We start from the raw sequence: 23,692 nt of genomic DNA, 5'->3' as shown, positions 1-23,692 counted from the left end.
GAACCTTCACACTGTTTTCCACAGTGGCTGTCCTAATGTGTGTTCCCACCAACAGTGTGCCAAACTCCATTTTCGCTACATCCTCACAAACCCTTGTCTTCCGTCTTAGTTTAGCATGTGTGAGATAACTAACGAGACTGAGAATTTTGACATATACCTATCAGCCATTTGTGTGTTTTCCTTTGAGAAATGTCTATTTAGGTTGTTTGTCCATTTAAAAAAAAATTTTTTTTTTAAAGACATGTATTTGAAGGCAGGGTAGAACCATCTGCTGGTTCACTCCCTATATGGTTGCAATGGCTATGGTCGGGCCAGGCTGAAGCCAGAAACCCAGAGCTTCACCTGGGTCTCCCACATGGGTGGCAGGGACCCAAGTTCTTAGGCCATCTGCCACTACTTTTCCAGGTGCTTTTGCAGGTAGCTAGCTCAGAAACAGAGCAGCTGGGACTCAAACCAGCGCTTTGATATGTGACGCTGGTTTCTCGAGCAGTGGCTTAACCCACTGTGCCACAATAAGGCCTCAAGGTTTTTGTTTTCTTAATAGTAAGTTTTAAGAATATTATTTGTCTTAGGGGCTGGCGCTGTGGCACAGCAGGTTATGGGCGCTGGTTCTGGTCTTGGCTGCTCCTCCTCCAATCCAGCTCTCTGCAATGGCCTGGGAAAGCAGCAGAAGATGGCCGAAGTCATTGGGCCCCTGCACCCATGTGGGAGACCCGAAAGAAGCTTCTGGCTCCTGGCTCCTGGCTCCAGATCGGCACAGCTCCGGCTGTTGCGGCCATCTGGGGAGTGAACCAGTGGATGGAAGACCTCTCTCTCTGTCTCTACCTCTCTCCGTAACTCTTTCAAATAAATAAAATAAAATCTTAAAAAAACTTGTCTTAACACAGATACCTTTATAGATGTTTTCTCCCATTCTGTATGTTGTCTCTTCATTCCATTGTTTCTTTGTTACACACTTTCTTTTGAGTTTGAAGCACTCTTTCTTTTTATTATTTAAAAGATTTATTTATTTATTTGAAAGAGTTAAATACAGAGGTAGAGAAAGAGGTCTTCCATCTGCTGGTTCACTCCTCAAATGGCTGCAGTGGCCAGAGCTGAGCCGATTCGAAGCCAGGAGCTTTTTCCAGGTCTCCCACCTGGGTGCAGGGGCCCAAGCACTTGGGCCATCTTCCCCTGCTTTCCCAGACCATAGCAGAAAGCTGGATTGGAAGTAGAGCAGCTGGGACTCAAACTGGTGCCCATATGGGATGCTGGGACTGCAGGCCAGGGCTTTAACCTGCTCGCCACAGCACCAGCCACAGGTTTTTTTTTTTTTTTTTTTTTTTAAGATTTATTTATTTATTTGAGAGGTAGAGTGACAGGGAGAGACAGAGAGATCGATCTTCTGTCTTTGGTTCACTCCCCTAAATAATCTCCAGCAGCCAGAGCTGGGCCAGGCTCGTTCCATCACCCACTTGGGTGGCAGGAACATAAGCCTTTTGGCTATAATCTGCTTCCTCCCAGGTGCATCAGTAGGAAACTGGATCAGAAACGTGGAGCATCGGGGATCCTAACTGGCACCCTCTGATACAAGATGTGGGCACCACACCCCCGTGGCTGTTGAACCTGCTCCGCTGCAGTGTTCACCTGGAGCGTTTTTTTTTTTTTTTTTTTTTTTGACAGGCAGAGTGGATAGTGAGAGAGAGAGAGAGGAAGGTCTTCCTTTTTGCCGTTGGTTCACCCTTCAATGGCCGCTGCGGCTGGCGCATCGTGCTGATCCGAAGCCAGGAGCCAGGTGCCTCTCCCGGTCTCCCGTGCGGGTGCAGGGCCCAAGGACCTGGGCCATCCTCCACTGCCTTCCCGGGCCATAGCAGAGAGCTGGCCTGGAAGAGGGGCAACCGGGATAGAATCCGGCGCCCGGACCGGGACTAGAACCCGGTGTGCTGGCACCGCAAGGTGGAGGATTAGCCTGTTAAGCCACGGCGCCGGCCACCTGTAGCGTTTTAAATATAAGATCACGGCATCTTAAAACAGTTTTACTTCCTCCTCTCCAATTTGGATGCTTTTAAAAATTTTTTTTCCTGGCCGGCGCCGTGGCCAGTGTTACTGATCTAGCCAGATTTCATGTTCTTCATAGTTCAGTCTTGGTAGGTAGATGTTTCTAGGAATTTAGCCATTTCTGGTAAGTAACTAAGTGTGTTGGTACATGGTTGCTCTGCAGGTATCTGTTAGGTCCTGCTGTGGTTTGAATGTCACCACCAAGATGCGTGTTTGAAGTATGAAGAGTTGGAACCAAGTGGGACCTTTAAGAGGTTTTTAAGGCACGTGGGCTCTGGCCGTGGATGAATGGATCTGTCGCGATCCGTTAATGAAGCCGGTGCGGTACTGCCCGTTGGGCCGTGTGATGCCCTGCATGTCGCTGGTGCTCTGCGGAGCCCTCACCTGAGCAGCTGCCATGTTCGCACTTCCCAGCCTTCAGAACCATGAGCCACATAAGCTTCTCGTCCTTATATGTGTCTTTTTAAAGAAGTTTACTTATTTAATTTGTATTTATTTGAAAGGGAAGGTGACAGAGAGCGAGTAGGGGAGAAAGAGAGAGAGAGAGAGATCTTCCATCTGCTCATTCACCCCCCAATGCTCACAGTAGCCAGGACTGGGCCAGGCTGAAGCCTGTGTGTGGCAGGGACCGTGTACTTGAGCCGTCACGTGTACACGTTAGCAGGAAGCTGGATTGGAAGCAAAGGTGGGACTGAAACCTGGACACTGATCTGGGATGCAGGCTTCCCAGGCCATGGCTTAACCCACTGCACCACAATGCCTGCCCCACTTTTCCTTGTAAATGACCTGTCTCAGGTATTCTCTCACAGCTCAGAGAACAAGTGAAGACACTTGCCAAGGTGCATTGTTTTCCGTGCGGACTTTCTCTGGGGGTCTGTAGCTTGTTGGACGCCTCTGCTCCTGTTGTGTTGCTGTTGCTTAGTACTTGCTATGTGTACTTGGGTGCTGTGCTGTGGAGTGCCCGTGTATTCACAGGTGTGAGGCTCTTGATGACTTCTTCATTGTGCTAGATTTTGGCTTTCCGTCTGTTTTGTGTGATAAACACATAGCCACTGTTGCTGTCTTGGTTACCCTTTGGTGGTGTCCTTCTTCACCCCTGGACGTTCAGCTTATGTGTACCTTGAAGCTAACAGGAGTCTCCTGGAGGCAGGACAGTTGGGTCTTGTTTTTTTCTAATCTGTTCAGCCACTCTGTCTTTGATTAGTGAACTTAATTAGTTTACCTTTAACGTAATTATTGGTAGGCAGTGGTTTGCTGACACCCGTTTTAATTGTCTCAGTTTGTAATTCCTTAGTTCCTCTCTTGCTGTCCTCCCGTGTGATTTGGTGATACTGTGCAGTAGTGTGCTTTGATCCGTTCTTCCCCCTCTTGTGTGTGTCTGCTGCAGGTTATAATGTGTAAAGATTTATTTTATGTACTTGAAAGGTGGAGTCACAGAGGGAGGTAGAGACACACAGAGCAAGGTCTTCCATCTGCTGGTTCACTCCCCAAATGACTGAAATGACCTGGACTGGGCCAGGCCAAAGCCAGGAGCCAGGAGGTTCTTCTGGGTCTCCCACGTGGGTGCAGGGGCTCAAGGACTTGGGCCATCTTCTGCTTTCGCAGGCCATAGCAGGGAGCTGGATCAGAAGTGGAGCAGCTGTAACTTGAACCGGCACCCATATGGGATGCTGGTGCTGCAGGCTGCAGCTTTAACCCGCTGTGCCACAGTGCCGGTCCCACTTATAACCTATTTCAGAGCATATGAAAACTAGGTTGTAACTTCTCTTTACCCCTCATTTTACATTATTCCTGCATATTATCTCCTTTGTAAATTGTGTATCCATTACCAAATGGTTGTACTTACAGTTGTTTTTAAAGCTTTTGTCTTTTAACTTTTACACTAGAGTTAAAAGTGATTTTTATTCCGTTACAGTATTAGAGTATACTGAATTTGACCATATTCTTACCCTTCCGGTATTTTCATCTATTTTTATATTGTTGGCCTCTTTTTGTTTCAGCTTGAAGAGCTCCCTTTAGAGCTTCTGCAGGTTTGGGAGGGTGCGGTTTGAAGAGGTTGCTTGGGAAGGCCTGGGTAAGCAGCTGGTGGCTGGGCAGAGATGGGATGAACTGGGGAGAAACAGCAGCTTTCCTGCAGTGCAGCTAATGTACACTGTAGTCCACCCATTTACAAACGGCCTTTGTGCATTCTCAGAGCTGTGCAGCCGTCACCATGGTGACGTTTAGAACATTTCACCACCCTTCCCCACTCGTTTTTTTTTTTTTTTTTTTTTTTAACAAGCTAGCATTTGTTAAGGTCTTATGCCTCATCCCTGGACTTAAATGGGATGGGATGGAGTCAGGAAAGAGGTTAGAGGAGGCAGATAACAAAGCCCCAGTCTCCCAAGCTCACCACCCAGCCAAGGTCTTGGAATTCCCTGGGTGGGAGGCCGGCTGCCGAGAGGGAGCTCTCCTGGGAGGTTCCGGGTCCAGGGCAGGGATTGAGTTGCTGTGGGTAGGGTCGGGAAGGCGAGGGGCGCACACCACGATACTTGTGGTTCCCGTGTTCAACTGTCTTCCCTTTGCATGTTCACCTCACCAATCCTGACCCAGCCAGGCCCCTAGCATCAAGTACCGGTTCTCTTTCTGGTCCTCTCCCTTCACAAATCCACCTGCCCGCCTGCGAGCTCGGGTTCCTCCTCCGGCCACACTACACTCACTCACGCCCTCTTCATCCTGACGTCACTCAAGAGACACTGTGCTGGGAAACGAGCCTCAAGACTCCTGTGCTAACTAAAGCCTCGGGAGGCTGTGGTGGCCTGGGTCCTACCTCCCCCAGGACCAAAGGCCCTAGGGTTTTTCTTAACCTGGAGGGACCTGGAGAGGGGAACGAAGGGCTGAGCAACCACTGATGATTGTCTTCCTGTGTGGACTTGACTGTTCTGGATCTCACTTACGTGGACTCCTACGTTGTATGGTGTTCGTAGCTGGCTTCTCTGGCTTCGCGTGGTACGTTCACAGTCGTCTGTGCGGTGTCGGCCTCACACGTGGTCCCCGCGAGGGGTAGCACTCCTTTGCCTGAATACACCGCAGTGTCTATGATTGTAGACGCTGGGGTGGTCTCCACTTTCTGGCTGTTACAGATAACGCTGCTGTGGAAGTTGGTAAGTTTTTGAGTAGACATTGTTGACATCCGCAGTGGTGCTTTTTAAAGGAGCACGTTTGTCCAACAGAGCGCGCGTGATGCAGGTGCCTTTCCGAGGAAGAAGTTGGCTCTCTTACAGGGTTGGGCCATTGTTCCTGGCAGCTTCCCTGCCCCATGTGTTCTGTTTGCTCTGCTCTGGATTTGAGAAGAAGTTTGGCTGCGTTCTAAGTTAGGGGTTCCCTGAAAGTTAAGGTCTGTCCTGTGTAGAGCCCTGTGTAACTGGTAACATATTCTGCTAAAAGCTCAGTTCACGACAGTTGTCAAGGGTATTTTTCTATTTTTCTTGCTTAATTTGAGTCTATTCTGTGAGAACAGCTTTTAAAAGAAGAAATAGGAGTAGGTGTTTGGTGCAGTGCTTCAGACTTGCACTCCACACCAGAGTGCCGAGGTTCAATCCTGGCTCTACTTCTGATCCCAGATTCTGGTGCAGCCTGGGAGGCAGCCGGTGATGCTCAAGTACTTGGATCCCTGCCACCCACATGGAGACCCAGTTGTGTTCCAGGCTTCTGGCTGCAGCCTGGCCCAGGCCTGGCTGTTTCTGGCATTTGGAGAGTGAACCAGCAGATGGAATATCTTTGTTGTCTTTCGAGTAAACAAACATCTGAAAAACTGAAATAGAATAGAGAAATATTAACAATACATTTCACACAGTTGGGATAAATATTACTTCAAGATGGATAGGTAAATATTACTTCATATAGATATGTAGATAAATAAAGAATTGGAGAGAGAGTGTGTATGGATTGTAGGTTGAAGGGGGCTGGTGTTGTAGCGTAGTGGGTAAAGCCTCTGCCTGTGACACTGGCATCCCATATGGGCTTTGGTTTGAGTCCCGGCTGCTCCACTTCGCATCCAGCTCCCTGCTAATGCACCTGGGAAAGCAGTGGAAGATGGCCCAAGTACTCAGGCCTGCACCCGTGTGAGAGACCTGGAAGGAGCACCTGGCTGCTGGGTTCGGTCTGGCCCAGCCCTGGTTATTGTGATGTACACCACTGGATGGAAGATCGATCTCTTTCTCTCTCTCTCTCTCTCTCTCTCTACCTACCTCCTTCTCTGTAACTCTGCCTTTCAAATAAATAAATAAGTGAATAAATAAATCTTCAAACCAAAGTTGAAGCCTCCAGGTTGTCATACCCTTTAGTATATTACTAATGTAACTGACATTATTTCTCTCCCACTTTATATTTAGCTTTGGGAGAGTTTTGAGGTGTTGTTCAGTCTGGAGTATTTGAAGCCTGCTGTGTCGTATCCCTGTTGTCTAAGAAGAAGCTTACAGGGATGAGACTCGTGTGTTTTTTATGCATCGGTGTGATTTTCTGATCATGTGGTAACTAGCAGTGTGTGCTTTTTCTTGTAGGAGTTGCACCCCGTGGGTTTACGAGGTAAATGACTCTGGCAGAGAAGAGAACGGAAGAATGATGGTAAGTGTCAGGCCGCCGGAGGGCTAATCCTGCTCTGAGCCTGTCTCTTCCTGCCTGTCTTCTGTTCGCTTTTCCAGTGTAACACTGCTTTCACAGGACCTGTGGAGTGCGCTACTGCAAAGCTCGGTAAGAAAGTGAACAGCTGTGCGTGTCCTGCTTAGCCCTGGAGTCCGGCAGCTGTCGCCACCCCCACCCCCCTCCAGCCCCAGCTCAGGCCTGCCCCTGCCACTCGTGGGCCTGAGGCAGGGACGCAGATGGAAGCAGCTTCTTTGATGACTTCCTAGTAAAAACATCCGCAGCAGCCGGGGCCAGGAGCTGAGTGCTTCCTGCCCAGGGCAGCCTGCTGCTAGAGGAGCCCTGCTCTCCCCGGCAGCCAGCGTGCAAGTTGGGCCAGGCTGGTTCCTGGATCTGGATGGTGCAGGCAAACAGGTGTCTGTGCCCCATGCTTCACTCCTTCCTTCCTTCTTTTCTTTTCTTTTCTTTTTTAAAGATTTATTTATTTGAAAGGCAGAGAGAGAGAGAGGTCTTCTATCCACTGGTTTACTCCCCAGATGGCTGCAACAGCTGGAGCTGAGCTGATATGAAGGAGCCAGGACCCAAGCACTTGGGCCATCTTCCACTGCCTTCCCAGGCCATAGCAGAGAGCTGGATAGGAAGAGAAGCAGCCGGGACTCTAACCAGCACCCATCTAGGATGCTGGTGCTGCAGGCAGAGGCTTAGCCCACTGTGCCACAGCACCGGCCCCTGTTTTTAATTTTCTGAGGAATGACATTGAGAAGCTTTGCCCACAGCGGCTGTACTATTTTACAGTGGTGCCCAGGGGTTGCAGTTTATCCACATCCTTACCTGTATTTTAATTTTCTGTTTTTTTAAAAATTATTAATTTGAAAGGCAGAATTACAGAGAGAGACACATAGAGATACAGAGAGAGAGAGAGAGAGACAGACATACAGAGATCTTCTATCTTCTGGTTCATTCCCCAAATGTCTGCAAAGGCCAGGGCTGGGCTGGGCCAGGCTGGGCAGGAGCTAAGCCAGGAGCCAGAAGCTCCATCAGAGTGTCCCCTGTGGGTGGCAGGAGTCCAAGCACTTGGGCCATCTTCTGCTACTTTCCCAGGTGCATTAGCAGGGAGCTGAATCGGAAGTTGAGCAGCCGGGACTGGAACTAGCGCCGGTATAGATACTGGTATGGCAGATGGCGGCTTTACCTGCTGTGCTACAACACTGGCACCTATTTTCTGGTTTTTAGTTTTATTTATTTATTTTTAAAGAGTTATATATAGAGAGGCAGAGAGAGAAAGATATCTTCCATCCACTGGTTCACTTTCCAAGTGCCACAACGGCTGGAGGTGGGCCAGGCTGAAGCCAGGAGCTAGGAACTCCATTGGTGTCTCCCATGTGGGTGGCAGAGACTCAAGTCCTTGCCTCCCAGGCGCATTAGCAGGGAGCTGGATCAGAAGCAAACGAATAGGAACTCCAGCTAGCACTCCCGTATGGGATGTGGGTGTCGTAAGTGGTGGCTGAACCTGCTGTGACACATGCCTGCCCCATAGTTTTCATTTTTTTTTTTTTTTGTAGTAACAATCCCAGTGGGTATTAGGTTCAATTGCTTTTATTAATTTTTGATTTATTATTTTATTTTCAATAAGAAGCATCTATCTGTTTCTCTTCCTTGAACTGATGGAACACATTTTTTCATTTAGCAATGTCTCGATTCCGTTCTGTAGCTGCGTGGCATTTACTGTTGATCTCTGTCTCCCTCCGCCCTTGTTTCCACAGGGAGAGAGTGAGAGAGAGAGAAATAGACACACATACACAGAAGGAGTGGGTGCCGCACTGCAGGCTCGCTTCTGCTTGTAGCAGCCTGGAGCTGGGGGCCCAAGCATGGAGCCTGGAACCCAATGCAGGTCTCCACATGGTGGCAGGGCCCAGCTCCTCCAGCGTTACCTGCTGTGTCTTGGGGTGTGCGTTAGTAGGAAACTGGAATGGAGAGCAGCGCCAGGTCTTGGACCCAGGCACTCAGATAAGGGAGTGGCCTTCCCAAAGGACAACCATCTGCTTGTGTCTTCTTGATCTGTCCCTGTTACTCTTGGAGCGTTTCTGTGCTTTGTCCTGTCACAGGCTGCGCCAGGTTCATCTGGTGCTTGTCCTCCCTTGTTTTTCTTACCTTAATACCCAGACCCTTCAGTTCAGTGCCCAGTGGAAGTGATAATGGTAGGCATCTTTGTCTCTTTCAATATTATGGTGTTTCCTAAGAATTTTCGTTATGGGTGGCATTGACTTTTAATCGCATGCTTGCTTTTTCATCTGAGATGAACCCAAGCTGTTCCTCTTTTTTCTGCTAATATGATGAATTACGTTCATTAATTTGAAAATGTTAAGCCAGCCTTGCATTCTTGAAGCAAACTCAGGTTGGTTGTCCTGTCTTACCTGGATTCAGTTAGCAAGTGTGAGTGTGAGCATGCGTGTGAGCATGCGTGTGTGTGTGTAATATACACATGTAGGTGTGATTTTTATATCTTTACTCCTGAAGACATTGGATTGTAATTTATCTTTCGTACAGTGTGCTTCTGAGTCCTGATACAGTTATGTGGGCCTCGTAAAATGAGTTGGGATGTATTTCTTCTACTTGATTCGGTAGAAGGATTAAATGTAATTTAATTAAATGATTAGGAGAATTCATAGTGGGCCTGGACTTTTTTGGTGGGCTTCAGTTTCTTCAATAACTATTCAGATTTTCTGCTTCCATTTATACAAAGATTTGGGAAATTGTGTTTTTCAAGGAATTTTTCCAGTTCATAGAAAATTACACAGTCATTGTTACAATGTTATTTATATTCTTGTGTTGCCTTTTGGATGTCTGGAGGCTCTATAACTTGTAGTGATCCTTTCCTATCCCTGGTAATATTTTTGTCAACTCTCTTTTTTTTTTTTTTTCCTTGCCAAGGGTTATGTACATTTTGTTAGTATTTTCAAATATCCCACTTTGGTTTTGTGGATTTTTCTTCATCATACATTGGTCTTGTACTTGATTGATTTTTGCTGCTCATTATTTTCTTCTTTTTTCCTTTTTTTTTATGACTTTATTCATTTGGAATGTAGAATTACAGAGAGAGGAACAGAGTGAGAGAGTTTCCATCTGCTGGTTTATTCCTCAAGTGGCTGCAATGGTTGGGGCTTGGTCGGGCTGAAGCCAGGAGCCTAGAATTCCATCCAGGTCTCCACTGTGGGTTTCAAGGGCTCAAGTATCTGGGCCATCGTTCCCCACTTTAACAGGCGCATTGGCAGGGAGCTGGGTGGGAAGCGGAGCTGCTGGCCCTCTAGTGCTGTGCTCTGGGAAGCTGGCGTCACAGGTGGTGGGCCGCGGAGCTGCTGGCCCTCCAACTGGCTGTGCTCTGAGGTGCTGGCGTCACAGGTGGTGGGCAGTGGGAGCTGCTGGCCCTCCGACTGGCTGTGCTCTGGGAAGCTGGCGTCGCAGGTGGTGGCTTTGCTCCTGGCACCACATGCCACTGGCCCTTCCTTCCTTCTTTGGATTTAACATACTGCTCTTTCTCTAGCTTCCTGAAGTGGAGACTTCGTTGATTTTTGGCCTCTACCATGTCACTTACGAGTTTGTGGCTCTTCAGCCACGGTGTTAGCTGCATCTCGTAGGTATTGGCATGTCCCTTCTGTTTGGAAGGTTTTTTTATTCTGGGTTTTTATTTTCATTCTGGTTTTTATATCTGGGTTTTTTCTTGGATCCACAGGTTATTTAAAAACGTGTTGTTGAGCACATGGGAGTTATTCTGCTTCTACCTATTGTGTGCTCTCTTTACCCTGAAAGCCAGTGAGACTTGCTTTATGACCTGAGTGTGGGTAGTTGCTGGAACCCTGTGTTCTCTGTGCTCCCCACTGCTGGGTGCTGGGTTCTAGATGTCAGGTGTTGAGCTTGTTCGTTGTGTTGTTCAAGTCTCCAGTACTGATACTTAATTCTTCTGTGTACCTGTTCTTCCAGCTTTTCAAAGAGGTGTGCTTTTTCAAATGTTTGCTTGTATGCTATTCGATGTACGTACATTTAAGATTGTTATGCTGTCCTGGTTGATTTTTCTTAGTAAAGTGCCCTCTATCTCTAGAGTATTTCTTGCTTTATGTACATATGTATGTATTTTAAGTTTTTTTTTTTATTTGAAAAAGAGAAAGAGAATCTTCCATCCGCTGGTCACTATCCAAATGGCTGCAATGGCCAGTGCTGGGTCAGACTGAAGCCAGGAGCCAGGAGCTTCCTCCGGGTCTCCCACAAGAGTGCAGAGGCTCAAGGACTTGGGCCGTCCTCTGCTGTTTTACCAGGCACATTAGCAGGGAGCTGGATCAGAAATGGAAAAGCTGGGATTCAAACAGGTGCCCACCCATATGGGATGCTGGCATCACAGGAGGCAGCTTTCCCCTTACGCCTCAGTGCAGCCCCTGTGTATTTGTTTTTAAAGATTTATTTTGTTTGAAAGGCAGAGTTATAGAGAGGAAGGAGGAGAGAGCGAGCGAGAGCGAGCTTCCATCCACTGGTTCATTCCCCAAATGGGTGCAATGGCTGGGGCTGGACCAGGCTGAAGCCAGAAGCCTGGAACTCCGTCAGGGTCTCCCATGTGCAGGGGTCCAGGCACTTGAGCCATCTTCTGTTGCCATCCCAAGTGCACTAGCAGGGAGCTGGATCAGAGGTGGAGCAGTTGGGACTCCAACCAGTGCTCATATGGGATGCTGGCGTTGCAGGCGGTGGCTGAACCTGCTGTGCTACACACCTACCCTTATTTCTTGCTTTAAAAAGTCCAGGTTTTTCATATTTGTGTGTCTGCCGTTCTTCTGGTTACTATTTGTATGATGCATCCTTATGCCCTACCCTTTTATTTTTGAGGTATATCTCTTTTAAATGTATAATTAGATATTTAATCTGAGTTTTTTCTTTTCATTGTATCTTATCCTTCATATTTAATGTTAGTGTTGCTAAATTCATGTGTAAATCTATCATGTTGGTGCTTGTTTCATATTTGATCCAGTTTTTGATCATTTTTCTCTCTGCTTTATTACTTTCTTGTATATTACTCAAAAATTATTTTAAAGCTGGTGCTGCGGCTCACTAGGCTAATCCTCTGCCTGCGGCGCCAGCACACCGGGTTCTAGTCCTGGTTGGGGCGCTGGATTCTGTCCTGGTTGCTCCTCTTCCAGTCCAGCTCTCTGCTGTGGCCCTGGAGTGCAGTGGAGGATGGCCCAGGCCCTTGAGCCCTGTACCCGCATGGGAGACCAAGAGAAGCACCTAGCTCCTGGCTTCAGATCTGCACAGCGCTGGCCATGGCAGCCATCTGGGAGTTGAACCAATGGAAGGAAGACCTTTCTCTGTCTCTCTCTCTCTCTGTCAATTAAAAAAAAATTATTTTAAAGATTTATTTGATGGCCGACGCTGCGGCTCACTAGGCTAATCCTCCACAACCAACGGCAAAGGAAGACCTTTCTCTCTGTCTCTCTCTCTCACTGTCCACTCTGCCTGTCCAAAAAAAAAAAAAAAAAAAAAAAAAGACTTATTTGAAAGGTAGAGGGAGGAAGGGAGGGTAGAAAAGAGAGTGAGAAGTATTCCATCTGCTGGTTTACTCCCCAAATAGCTGCAATGGCCAGAGCTGGGGCAGGCTGAAGTCAGCCCCCAAGAACTCCAGTCTGGGTCACCCAAGTAGTTGGGCTATCATCTGCCACCTTCCAGGGTGATTAGCAGGAGTGCTGCTCGGAAGGGGTGAGTAGCTGCGACTTGAATCAGGCCCACTCACTGGCGTGGGGCGTGGCTGTGGTAAGCAGTGGGTCAGCCTGCTGCGCCACAGTGCCTGTTGCACTTGCTCTAATGTCTTCATTCGATCTTTTCCTGCCCAGTAACAACTGATATATTATTAATATTTTGGTGAGTACCCTAGATATTACAGAATTCCTTATTGACTTACTAGAAGCTTTTACAAATGTTTATTTTTTATTTTTTATTTTATTTTTATTTTATTTTTTGACAGGCAGAGTGGATAGTGAGAGAGAGAGACAGAGAGAAAGGTCTTCCTTTGCCGTTGGTTCACCCTCCAATGGCCGCTGCGGCCGGCACATTGTGCTGGTCCGAAGCCAGGAGCCAGGTTCTTTTCCTGGTCTCCCATGCGGGTGCAGGGCCCAAGGATTTGGGCCATCCTCCACTGCCTTCCCGGGCCATAGCAGAGAGCTGGCCTGGAAGAGGGGCAACCGGGACAGAATCTGGCACCCCAACCAGGACTAGAACCCCGTGTGCCGGCGCCGCAAGACGGAGGATTAGCCTGTTAAGCTACGGCGCTGGCCTTATTTTTTATTTTTTGACAGGCAGAGTGGACAGTAGAGGGAGACAGAGAGAAAGGTCTTCCTTTTTGCCGTTGGTTCACCCTCCAATGGCCACCGCGGTAGGTGTGCTGCGGCCGGTGCACCGCGCTGTTCCGATGGCAGGAGCCAGGTGCTTCTCCTGGTCTCCCATGGGGTGCAGGGCCCAAGAACTTGGGCCATCCTCCACTGCCTTCCCGGGCCAAAGCAGAGAGCTGGCCTGGAAGAGGGGCAACCGGGACAGGATCGGTGCCCCGACCGGGACTAGAACCCGGTGTGCCGGCGCCACAAGGCGGAAGATTAGCCTACTGAGCCACGGCGCTGGCCACAAATGTTTATTTTTAACACTTCCTGGGCAGTGCGAAGGCCTTATTACCACACTGTAATTCTGTTTATTTCCCATTGTAGTATTGTCAGACACTTTGTTTTTCATATCTTTGAAATTTCATAGGCTAGTATTTATGAAATAGTATGCTCTTTTACCCCTTCTTGTGTTGGTTCCTTGTTGAGGTACTGTCTCTGGTTGTTCTGGGATCCTTTCTTTTTTTTTTTTTCTTTTTTTTTTTTTTTGACAGTGAGAGAGAGACAGAGAGAAAGGTCTTCCTTTGCCGTTGGTTCACCCTCCAATGGCTGCTGCGCTGCGGCCAGCGCACCGCGCTGATCTGAAGCCAGGAGCCAGGCGCTTCTCCTGGTCTCCCATGGGGTGCAGGGCCCAAGGACTTGGGCCATCCTCCACTGCACTCCTGGACCACAGCAGAGAGCTGGACTGGAAGAGAGGCAACCGGCACAGAATCTAGCACCCTGGCTGGGACTAGAACCCGGAGCGCCGGCGCTGCAGGCGGGGGATTAGCCTATTGAGCCACGGCGCCAGCCCTGGGATCCTTTCAAACTAGAGAATTTCCTTTAGTATTTCTGTTAGAGGGACCCCTTTGGGAACTCATTTTCAAAAGTTCATTGTGAAAATTTTTATTTCCTCTTCCTTTTTCGAAGTATATTTTTGCTAGGTTAATGATCTACATTTGCAATAATTTTCTTGCAGTAGTTTATAGGTATCCCACTGTTTATTGTTATTTATTTATTTATTTTTAAAGATTTATTTATTTATTTGCAAGACAGAGTTACAGAGAGAGGTAGAGACACAGAGAGAGGTCTTCCATCCAATGGTTCACTCCCCAGATGGCCACAATCGGCCAGAGCTGTGCCGATCCGAAGCCAGGAGCCAGGAGCTTCTTCCAGGTCTCCTACACAAGTGCAGGGGCCCAAGGCCTTGGGCAATCTTCTACTGCTCTCCAAGGCCATAGCAGAGAGCTGGATTGGAAGAGGAGCAGCCGGGACTAGAACAGGCACCCATATGGGATGCTGGTGCTTCAGGCCAGGGCTTTAACCTGCTGTGCCACAGCGCCGGCCCCTGTTTATTGTTGCTTATTCTCTTGGAAATATTCAGCTGAAAGCTTTATTGTCACTTTTTTTTTTTTAAGATTTATTTATTTATTTGAAAGTAGAGTTATAGAGGTACAGGCAGAGAGAGAAAGGTCTTCCATCTGCTGGATCCAAAGCCAGGAACCAGGAGCTTCTTCTGGGTCTCCCATGTGGTTATAGGGGCCCAAGGACTTGGGCCATCCTCCACTGCTTTTCTAGACCATAGTAGAGAGCTGGATCGGAACTTGAAGAACTGGGACTCAAAATGGTGCCCACATGGGATCCAGATGCTTCAGGCTACAGCTTTACCTGCTACATCACAGCGCCAGCCCCTATTGTCATTCTTTTAAAGGTAGTACTTGGGCCATCCCCTGCTGCTTTCCCAGGTGCATTAGCAGAGAGCTGAATCAGAAGTGGAGCAGCTGGGATTTGAACTGGTGCCCATATGGGATAGCTGGCATCACAGTCAGTGGTTTTACCCGCTGTGCCACAGCACTAGCCCTCAAAGAGAGTAGCTTATACAAGATAGAAGTTACTCTATTTCCTTCATCATGGTTCAGAAAGCCTTAATTTATTTGTGGCTTTATTCAGAAGGGTGTGGAATATCAGTAAGAATTCCAGCTCATTATCCTGTGATTCTGGGGAAGTAGCCCCTGTTATATGATTTCTCAGGTGAATTTCACAGTTACTAAAAGTGTTTGCAGGGGCTGGCACTGTGACATCGTGGGCTAAGCTGCTGCATCCAGTGGCAGCATCCTGTGTGGGCGCTGGTTTGAGTCCCGGCTGCACCACTTCTGATCCAGCTCCCTGCTGATGTGCTCGCGAAAGCAGCTGAGGATGGCCCAAGTGCTTGGGCCCTGCACCCACATGGGAGACCTGGAAGAAGCTCCTGGCTCCTAACTTGGGATCAGCCCACTTGTGGCAGTCATCTGGGGAGTGAACCAGTGCTTAGAAGCTCTCTCTTTGTCGCTCCTTCTCTCTCTCTCCAACTCTGCCTTTCAAATAAATAAATAAATTTTTTTTTAAAGTATATGCAGCTGCCCCCAGCCTGCAGCTTTGTGCTACTGTGCTCACGTTTGCTGACTGGTCATCTTATCTTCACACTACGCAGAATATGAGGGCTCTAGCAGGTGGGAATTGAAGAGAAGTGTCGTTACTGAATTATTCAGAAAGCTGAAAAAAACGAACATTTAAAAAGATGTGGGAATTTCATTTAATGGGCAGCTAGAGGTCTGGATGGATTTTGAGGAACTTGTGTAAAGTTTTATGGAGGCATAAATGTAAAAATTCAGCAAACAGTGCTCAAACCACTTCATGGTCATGAGGAAAGTTGTTAAAATTATGTAAAGAAATTTGAGAGGCAAATATACACAGACGTACGGGGTAGGGGAGAGGGAAAGAGAGGGAAAGCATGAGAGAGAGAGAGAGGTCATCTGCTAGGTCACTCTCACTACAGCAGGGGGCCGTAATAGGGAACTGGGGACTCAGACCAGGTCTCCCAGGTGAGTGACAGGTACGCAGCGACATGAGCCAGCACTGCTGACTCGGGAAGCTGGAGGCAGGAGCCAGGCGGGAACTGAACTCCTGTGCATTTATTTATTATAAATAAATATTATAATAAATATAGAATGTATAATAAAATATATTATTATATTATTATATAATAAAATATATAATAAATATTATAAATAAATATTGTAAAGTAAACCTTATAAATAAATATTATTAAATATATATTAAATATAAATAAATATTTATTTCTGCATTTATTTATTTATTTATTTGTTACAGAGAGGCAGAGGAAGTGGAAAGAGAGGAGGTCTTCCCTCCTCTGGTTCACTCCCCAGATGGCTGCAGTGGCTGGAGCTGTGCCTGAAGCCTACAGCCAGGAGCTTTTATGTGGTCTTCCATGTGGGTGCAGGGGCCCAAGCACGTGGGCCATCCTCCACTGCTTTCCCAGGCCATAGCAGAACGCTGGATCGGAAGTGGAGCAACTGGGACATGAACTGGCGCCCATGTGGGATGCCGGCATTGCAGGTGGCAGCTTTACCCGCTATGCCACAGTGCTGGCCCCCTCATTTGCTTTGAAATGGGTATCTTAATTGCTAGGCCAACTGCTGCCTTTCATTTTTTTTTATTCCAAGAGGGAAGGTTTTTCCTAGTTTGGGAACAAGTCTCAGAATTATATAGACCATTGGTGAGCATTCTGTACACTTGCTTTCCCAGATTATATACTGGGAAATGTAAACATAGAACCTCACTCTGGACTGACATTCCCACTTTGACCTGTGTGAACGAGCCTCTGTGAAATCGTCCTGCAGCACTAGGGGGCACTGTGACTTTGGACACGCATTTGTTGCAGTCTACTGGGAAAAGAACCTAGGGAAAATACTGTTGGAAACAGACATCTATAATGTTATTAAGTATCACAGACTCATTATTGCATTTCAAATCCTGATACTTACATTAAGATGTTTAAAACGATTGCATTTAAGTTACTACTGACATTTTTATAAGAATCGGATTATTAAAAGTGATTAGAATTTATGGACTTCTACTGAAAGGAGTCCATTCAACATATATTACAGAAAGCATCTGTGCTTTAAAGTGAAAAACGACTTTCAGTCAAATGTAGAAAAATGAAGGGGTATGGTGCTGTTGCATATCAAGTTTTAGAATTCAGAATAAAAATGAAGCCTCAAGCTGGTGGCTTCTTTGAATGTGTGTCTGTCTGTCTGTATACTAAGTATAAAAAACCTAACTGCATAAAACTTACAGTTGAATTGAAATGTTTACAGAAGAAAACATTCTGAGCTAGGTTTCTGGTGTAGCATTACGTTTTAGCCTTGCTCATTTGGCTTGGAAGGAACAGTGCTATTCTTGTTTAAAAAGTGCATAGGCGACCGGGTGATGGATGCCAGTGGAGGGCAGAACCGAGGAATGCTCACTGGGAAGCTGTGGGTAAGCTGAGGAAGATTCTTGTGGTGCCACATTGATTAGAAAGTGTGGGCATAAGTAGGAAACAGAAGACTTGAGGTTCTGCAAGCTGGGGGCCCAGGGTAGAGCTGGAAGGGTGGCTGCAGACCGGAGGGTTCAGGGAGAGCTCAGCAGAGGGAAGGAAAGTGGGCACAGCTGGAAGATGGCAAAAGTTAAGGAGAGGGGCTGGCGCTGTGGCGTAGCCGGTAAAGCTGCCGCCTGCAGTGCCGGCATCCCATGTGGGTGCCGGTTCGAGTCTGGGGTGCTCCACTTCTGATCCAGCTCTCTGCTGGTGCACCTGGGAAGGCAGTAGATGATGGCTCAAGTCCGCGGGCCCCTGCACCCACGTAGGGGACCCAGAAGAAGCTCCAGGCTCCTGGCTTCAGATCGGCCCAGCTCCGGCAGTTGTGGCCATTTGAGAGTGAACGGGCAGGTTGAAGACTCTCTCTCTCTTTCTCTGACTCTCTAACCTGCTTTTCAAATAAATAAGTAAATAAATAAATCTTAAAAAAAAAAAAGTTAAGGAGAGGAAGTTTGGGTTAATCGAGTAGGGGAGAGCGCTGTGCTGCTGTCCTGCTGCCTGGGTTGGTTGGTTGGTTGGTTCATTTGTGTGCTAAAACCCAGCTCTTGCACTCACAGATGGAGCACACAGGGTTTTCTTCCCTCCTTCTCAAGATAATGTCATTTCTCTCTGGATTATTCTCGCCAGTATAAAAATATGTGCCTGCCATCCTTCTTGAAGAAAGCTCTGTGCATTTCTGTCTTTGTTTTTTATGACAAAACTGAAAGATTATTTATATTCATTGTACCCATTTTCTCATCCTTTTCTCTTTTTAAAAAATATTTATTCATTCAAAAGGTAGTTAGAGAGAGAGAATTGATGGATTGATCAACCTTCCATCTGCTGGTTCACTCTGCAAATGGAACAGTTGCCAGTGCTGGGCCAAACCAAAGCCAGGAACTACATCTGAGTTTCCCACATGAGTGGCAGGGGCCCAAGGAATTGGGCCATCTTCTGCTGCTTTTCCCAGGCACATGAGCAGGGGCCAGGCTCTAACCATTGCTCCTGTGTGAGATGCTGGTGTTGCTTAGGGGTTATTATAGATTACCATTTTTATCACTGTGGACAGTGCAAAGCTGTGTTTTAGGATATCAGTTTTTTTGTTTTGTTTTGTTTTTTTAAGATTTATTTATTTGAAAGGCAGAGTTACAGACATAGGGAGCGACAGAGAGAGGTCTTCCATTTGCTGCTTTACTCCTCAAATGGCCCCAATGGCTGTAGCTGGGCTGATCTGAAGCCAGGAACCAGGAGTTTCTTCTGGTGGGTGCAGGAGCCCAAGCACTTGGGCCATCTTCCACTGCTTTCCCAGGCCATAGCAGAGAGCTGGATCAGAAATGGAGCAGCTGGGACTCACACCCGCACCCATAAGGAGTGCCGGCACTGCAGGCGGAGGCTTAACCCACTACGCCACAGTGCTGGCCCTTCAGTTTTTCTATGATGCACTTGGGTTTTGTTTTGTTTGTATTTATCTTGGGGTTTGATGATCTTATGAAAGAATTAGGCTTCTATCTTTTTTTTAACTTTATATTGTGAAATACATTAGTGGAGCGGTTGACAAACTTTAAATAATAGATGAAATAATAGATGTAATTTAGATAATCTTAGCAATAATAATTTCCTGCTTTTGATAAGTATAATGTAGTTATATAGGAGAGTATCCTTGTATATAGGGAAGACTTTTTTAAAACTTTGTTTACTTCTTTGAGAGACAAACTGACTGGGAGAGAGAGGAAGTAGTTAGAGATCTTCCATCCATTGGTTTACTCCCCAGATGCCCGCAACAGCCAGGACAGAGCAGGTCAAAGCCAGGAGCCAGGAACTCCAGCTGGGTCTGCCATGTGATTCATCCACTTGAGCCATCACCTGCTGCCTCCAGGGATCGCATTAGCAGGAAGCTGGATCAGAGGCAGAGTAGCCGGGACTCAAACCAGGGACGTGGCGTTGCAAGCCGGGGCTTAACCCACTGTGCTATAGTGCCTGCCCCATAAATACTGAACTATTTACTGGCAAGTAATGCCATACTGTGATTTATGCTCAGATGTTTCAGTAAAATATATGGCAGTATTTTGGGTATTCTTTGTGTTGATTTGTAATTTTTCCATATTTTGGGGGTTTATTTCCAAAAAGGAGTAAGTGTCTTGCAGTTGGCTTTACACCATGCAGCCTCATTTGTTTGTGTATCGTCCGTGGCTCTTTCACATATGGTGACAGTGTCAACTCGTTGTCACAGAGGACATAGGGCTTATGTAGCCTAAGACAAAATATATTTATTGCCATCTCTTGGTAGAAAACGTTCACTGGCCTTTGCTCCAGGGGATAGAGACTTGTTTATTTTGGTTAAAACACTGAAATCCATGCAGGGTTTTTTTTTTTTTTTTTTTAATGATTTATTTTTTTTGAAAGCATTACAGAGAGAGAGGAGAGGCAGAGAGAGAGAGAGAGGCCTTCCATCTGCTTGTTTACATCCCAGATGGCCACAGTGGCAGGAGCTGGGCCAATCCAGAGCCGGGACTCAGGAGCCAGGAGCTTCTTCCAGGTCTCCCACACAGGTGCAGGGGCCCGAGCACTTGGGCCATCCTCCGTTGCTTTCCCAGGCTTAAACAGAGAGCTGGATTGGAAGTAGAACAGCCGGGATGTGAACTGGTGCCATAAGGGATGCTGGCACTACAGGTGGCAGCTTTACCCACTATGCCACAGCACCAGCCCTTGCCGTTTTTTTAATAATACACATTTTTCATGAGCTTCTTGAAGAACCCTCATATATATTAAAGTTGAGCATATAAATAAAATATGAGTGCATTGTAGCTTAATGAGAGCTGAGTTTCTTAACTATTGGAGGAGGGGATTTTAAACAAAGAACAGGACTGAAGTTCCAGGCATCAGTGTGTGCTCCTGGTGTTTGATTCCTGTCCACAGATAGATGTGCATGCCGTGGGTTTGTGTATGTGTGTGCAGTTCTCTTGTCTCACTCTGGGTTGACTGGCTGGTCCCAGAAAGGTGGTGTCAGGTGGGTGCTGGAAAAGCTGCACTGCCAGGGCTCAGCTGGGCTGGAGCACGCAGTGTGGCTCGCCCGCACCCTGGGCCCTGGACTCTGCCTCTGTGTGTTTTTATCCTTGTGGTTTGGGCTTCTGCATGAGGGCTATTTATTTTTCTTTCCTTTTCTTTTTTCTTTTTCTTTTTTTTTTTTTTTTAAGGTTTAAAAGCAAGATTTATTAGAGTCAAAGATCTCCAGCCAGAGTGGTATGGAGGGGGACTGCAAGAGAAGCAAAACCTGAAAGGCCCCATGGCACTGGAGTTTCTAAGTGCAGTTTTGGAAAGAAAAAACTAAAAAACTTGACAATCAGATTGACATTGAGTTACAACCCATCAAAGGACCTGATTTACAATCCTTTATCCTATGCCATGATAAAACAAAAACCATCCAGAAGGGTGGGATAGGTAACTTGTTTTCACAATAAACTGATCACCACTCCCTTGCTATTCTGAATTCCTAAGAAAGGAGGGCATTCAGTTTATTCTTGCTAAAGATAACCTTTTGGCAGGAAGAAAGCATTCTACACCCCAGATTCCACCACGACCACCCTGACAGCCTATTAACCTATCTGACTCCTCACATTCCCCCCCTCAACAAGAATGGACCCTAACATCTGTTAGGGGGACTGAGCGATGATTGTTCTGCTGCTTCATGTTCAAAAGGGGTGTTGTTGAGAAGGGCAGTCATGACAGGGTCCAGCAAGGGGTAGCTTCTCCAAGGGGATGCAGTGCCAGCTTGCAGAAACTGCTTTTGTTGGAGGTCTCATGTGCATGGCCACCTAGAATTTTACTTTTTCAAGTCTAGGGAAAACAAATCTAACAAGCAGTTTAAATTCACAGGATCTAAAATCGAGGACAGAGTTATTAAACCACAAGCCAATTTTCTCATTTATTTTCTTTTAAAGATTTTATTTATTTATTTATTTGAAAGTAGAAAGAGAGAGAGAGGAAGGAGAGAACGGCAATTTCCATCCTCTGGTTCACTTCCCAAATGGCTGCAACGGCTGAAGCTGGGAGCCAGGAACTTCATCCTGGTCTCCCACGTGGGTGGCAGAGGCCCAAGCACTTGGGTGATCCTCTGCTGGTTTCCCAGGCACATCATTTAGCCGAGACGTGGATTGGAAGTGGAGCGTCCAGGACTGGAACTGGCTCTCCAATATGGGATGCCAGTGTTGGAAGTGGCAGAGTAGCTCACTGGGCCACAGCACGGGCCCTGAGGGCTGTGTTTGAGCAGTGGTGGTCCCAAAAATGACTAGGTGGAGACTGCAAACCTTTTTATGATCTAGTCTCAAGTTATACAGGCCTCTTCCTCCTTGTTTTACTGGCCAAAATGCAAGTCACAGAGCCGGATTCAAGGGGAGGGGCATCTCTGAAGGCTGGCTGCCATACTGGCTGATTTGCGGATGAGGTTTTGCTGTTAGGTGTTTGGTTCACTCACCGGTACTGTTAGCTGTCAGAGGACAAGCACTGTGTTTCATATTCACTCACGCTCTCCTCAGTATCTTACTCAATGTTTTGTATGTGGTAATTGTCCAGTAAATGTATGCTGCCTAGGCATTTCAGGAGTGCTGAGGGTCTGAGCTGGCACCAGCTAGAAGAAGCTGTGAGGGCACCCGTGAATTGGACCAAGAGTTGGGCTGACCCCAGTGCTGAATTGTTCCAGAAGAAGGTGTTGGAGATAAGGGTAGGGTAAGGAGCTGCACCCCTGCAGCCATGTGGATGCTGTAGGGCCCCTTTCCTCTCATAGGTGCTCAGTTGGGTCAGTCTTCTGACAGCATTCTTAATTTTTTAAATTTTTTTTTTTTATTTTTGACAGGCAGAGTGGACAGTGAGAGAGAGACAGAGAGAAAGGTCTTCCTTTTGCCGTTGGTTCACCCTCCATTGGCCGCCGCGGTAGCGCGCTGCGGCCGGCACACCGCGCTGATCCGATGGCAGGAGCCAGGTGCTTCTCCTGGTCTCCCATGGGGTGCAGGGCCTAAGCACTTGGGCCATCCTCCACTGCACTCCCTGGCCACAGCAGAGAGCTGGCCTGGAAGAGGGGCAACCGGGACAGGATCGGTGCCCCGACCGGGACTAGAACCCGGTGTGCCGGCGCCGCAAGGCGGAGGATTAGCCTACTGAGCCGCGGCGCCGGCCTCTGACAGCATTCTTTAGTAGGGAAGCAGTTTCCTTTGTTTCATTGGACCTGGCTTCCAGCTGGCCTGGGGTTTTGGTGGGACTGAACCCATAGGCTGGATGGGGCTGGAGCAGGCAAGCCGTCTCACATTGTTTGTAGTAGTTTGAGTTTTGAGATAGGCAATTGAAGTATGTCGGTCACAGGAAGTATTACTTAGATCCTGATAACTTTTAGATGAAAGTATACAGGTAACTGCCAAGTGGGTATTTGCTTTCGCACTGTCCCAGGGAACAGAAAAGATTTTCTTAAATGTTTCATGCTGTAGACAGATTTGAAGGGCAATAGGAGGGGCCTTCCAAAAGTTCATGGGAAATATGTTTTATGAAAAAATTATTTGTGGCTCTCAAAAATTGTTGGCTCCAGAGTAAGCTTATGTTTTAATTCTGTTTTTCCACAGACTTTAAGAGGGGTCACCAGGTGCTGGCTTGGGCCTGTTGTGCAGGGAGCTGCTGATGGGGGTCCACAGGGCGTGCTCCCTGGGATGCCTTCTCAAACCTTGGATCATATTTCTTCTTGAACTTATTTGTTTTTAAGGTTTCACAATTCAGTGTTTTTCGACTTAAAAAAAAACTTGTGATTTACTTTCACTTCCCTGTTTACCCGCTGTGTCACAAGTTAGTTTTAAGTCTGTTTTCTGAGGAATGTGAAGTGCAGTTAATTTGTCAAGTATTTTCAGTATTCTGAGAGGTCTGATATTTGGTAATCTAACAAGCGTTTTGTTTTCCACACCTAGGCTTCATTCCAGCGCTCCAATAGTCACGATAAAGTCAGGAGGATAGTTGCAGAGGAGGGCCGGACTGCGAGAAACCTGATTGCCTGGAGCGTTCCCCTCGAGAGCAAAGAGGATGACGGTGGGTATGCAAGAAGAGCTGTCTCCCCAGCCGTTGCAGATGGCGGGGGTGCATGTGGTCCTGGGCAGGAGGCAGACGGAAACCTTGACCTCTGGAACTCTTGGAAGAATCAGTGTATATTAAATACGAAACACTGTATATTGCTTTTATACACAGATGGTCTATTTTTTCCCCAGAAATCTTTTATTTAAGG

General features: G+C 47.2%; 1 protein-coding gene across 1 annotated transcript in view; it reads left to right on the top strand.

Annotated features, from left to right (window-relative positions):
* SCAPER (S-phase cyclin A associated protein in the ER) overlaps positions 1–23,692 on the top strand; it is a 412,160-nt gene that overhangs the window by 11,090 nt on the left and 377,378 nt on the right. Inside the window, exons 2-3 of the mRNA XM_062206396.1 lie at positions 6,579–6,642; positions 23,382–23,499. Coding sequence (XP_062062380.1) covers positions 6,637–6,642; positions 23,382–23,499 — 124 coding nt within the window. The 5' untranslated portion in view covers positions 6,579–6,636. The remainder of the gene's footprint in view (positions 1–6,578; positions 6,643–23,381; positions 23,500–23,692) is intronic.

This window comes from Lepus europaeus, chromosome 11 (assembly GCF_033115175.1).
Source record: "Lepus europaeus isolate LE1 chromosome 11, mLepTim1.pri, whole genome shotgun sequence".
NCBI lineage: Eukaryota > Metazoa > Chordata > Mammalia > Lagomorpha > Leporidae > Lepus > Lepus europaeus.
This window is presented reverse-complemented; position numbering and strand designations above follow the sequence as displayed.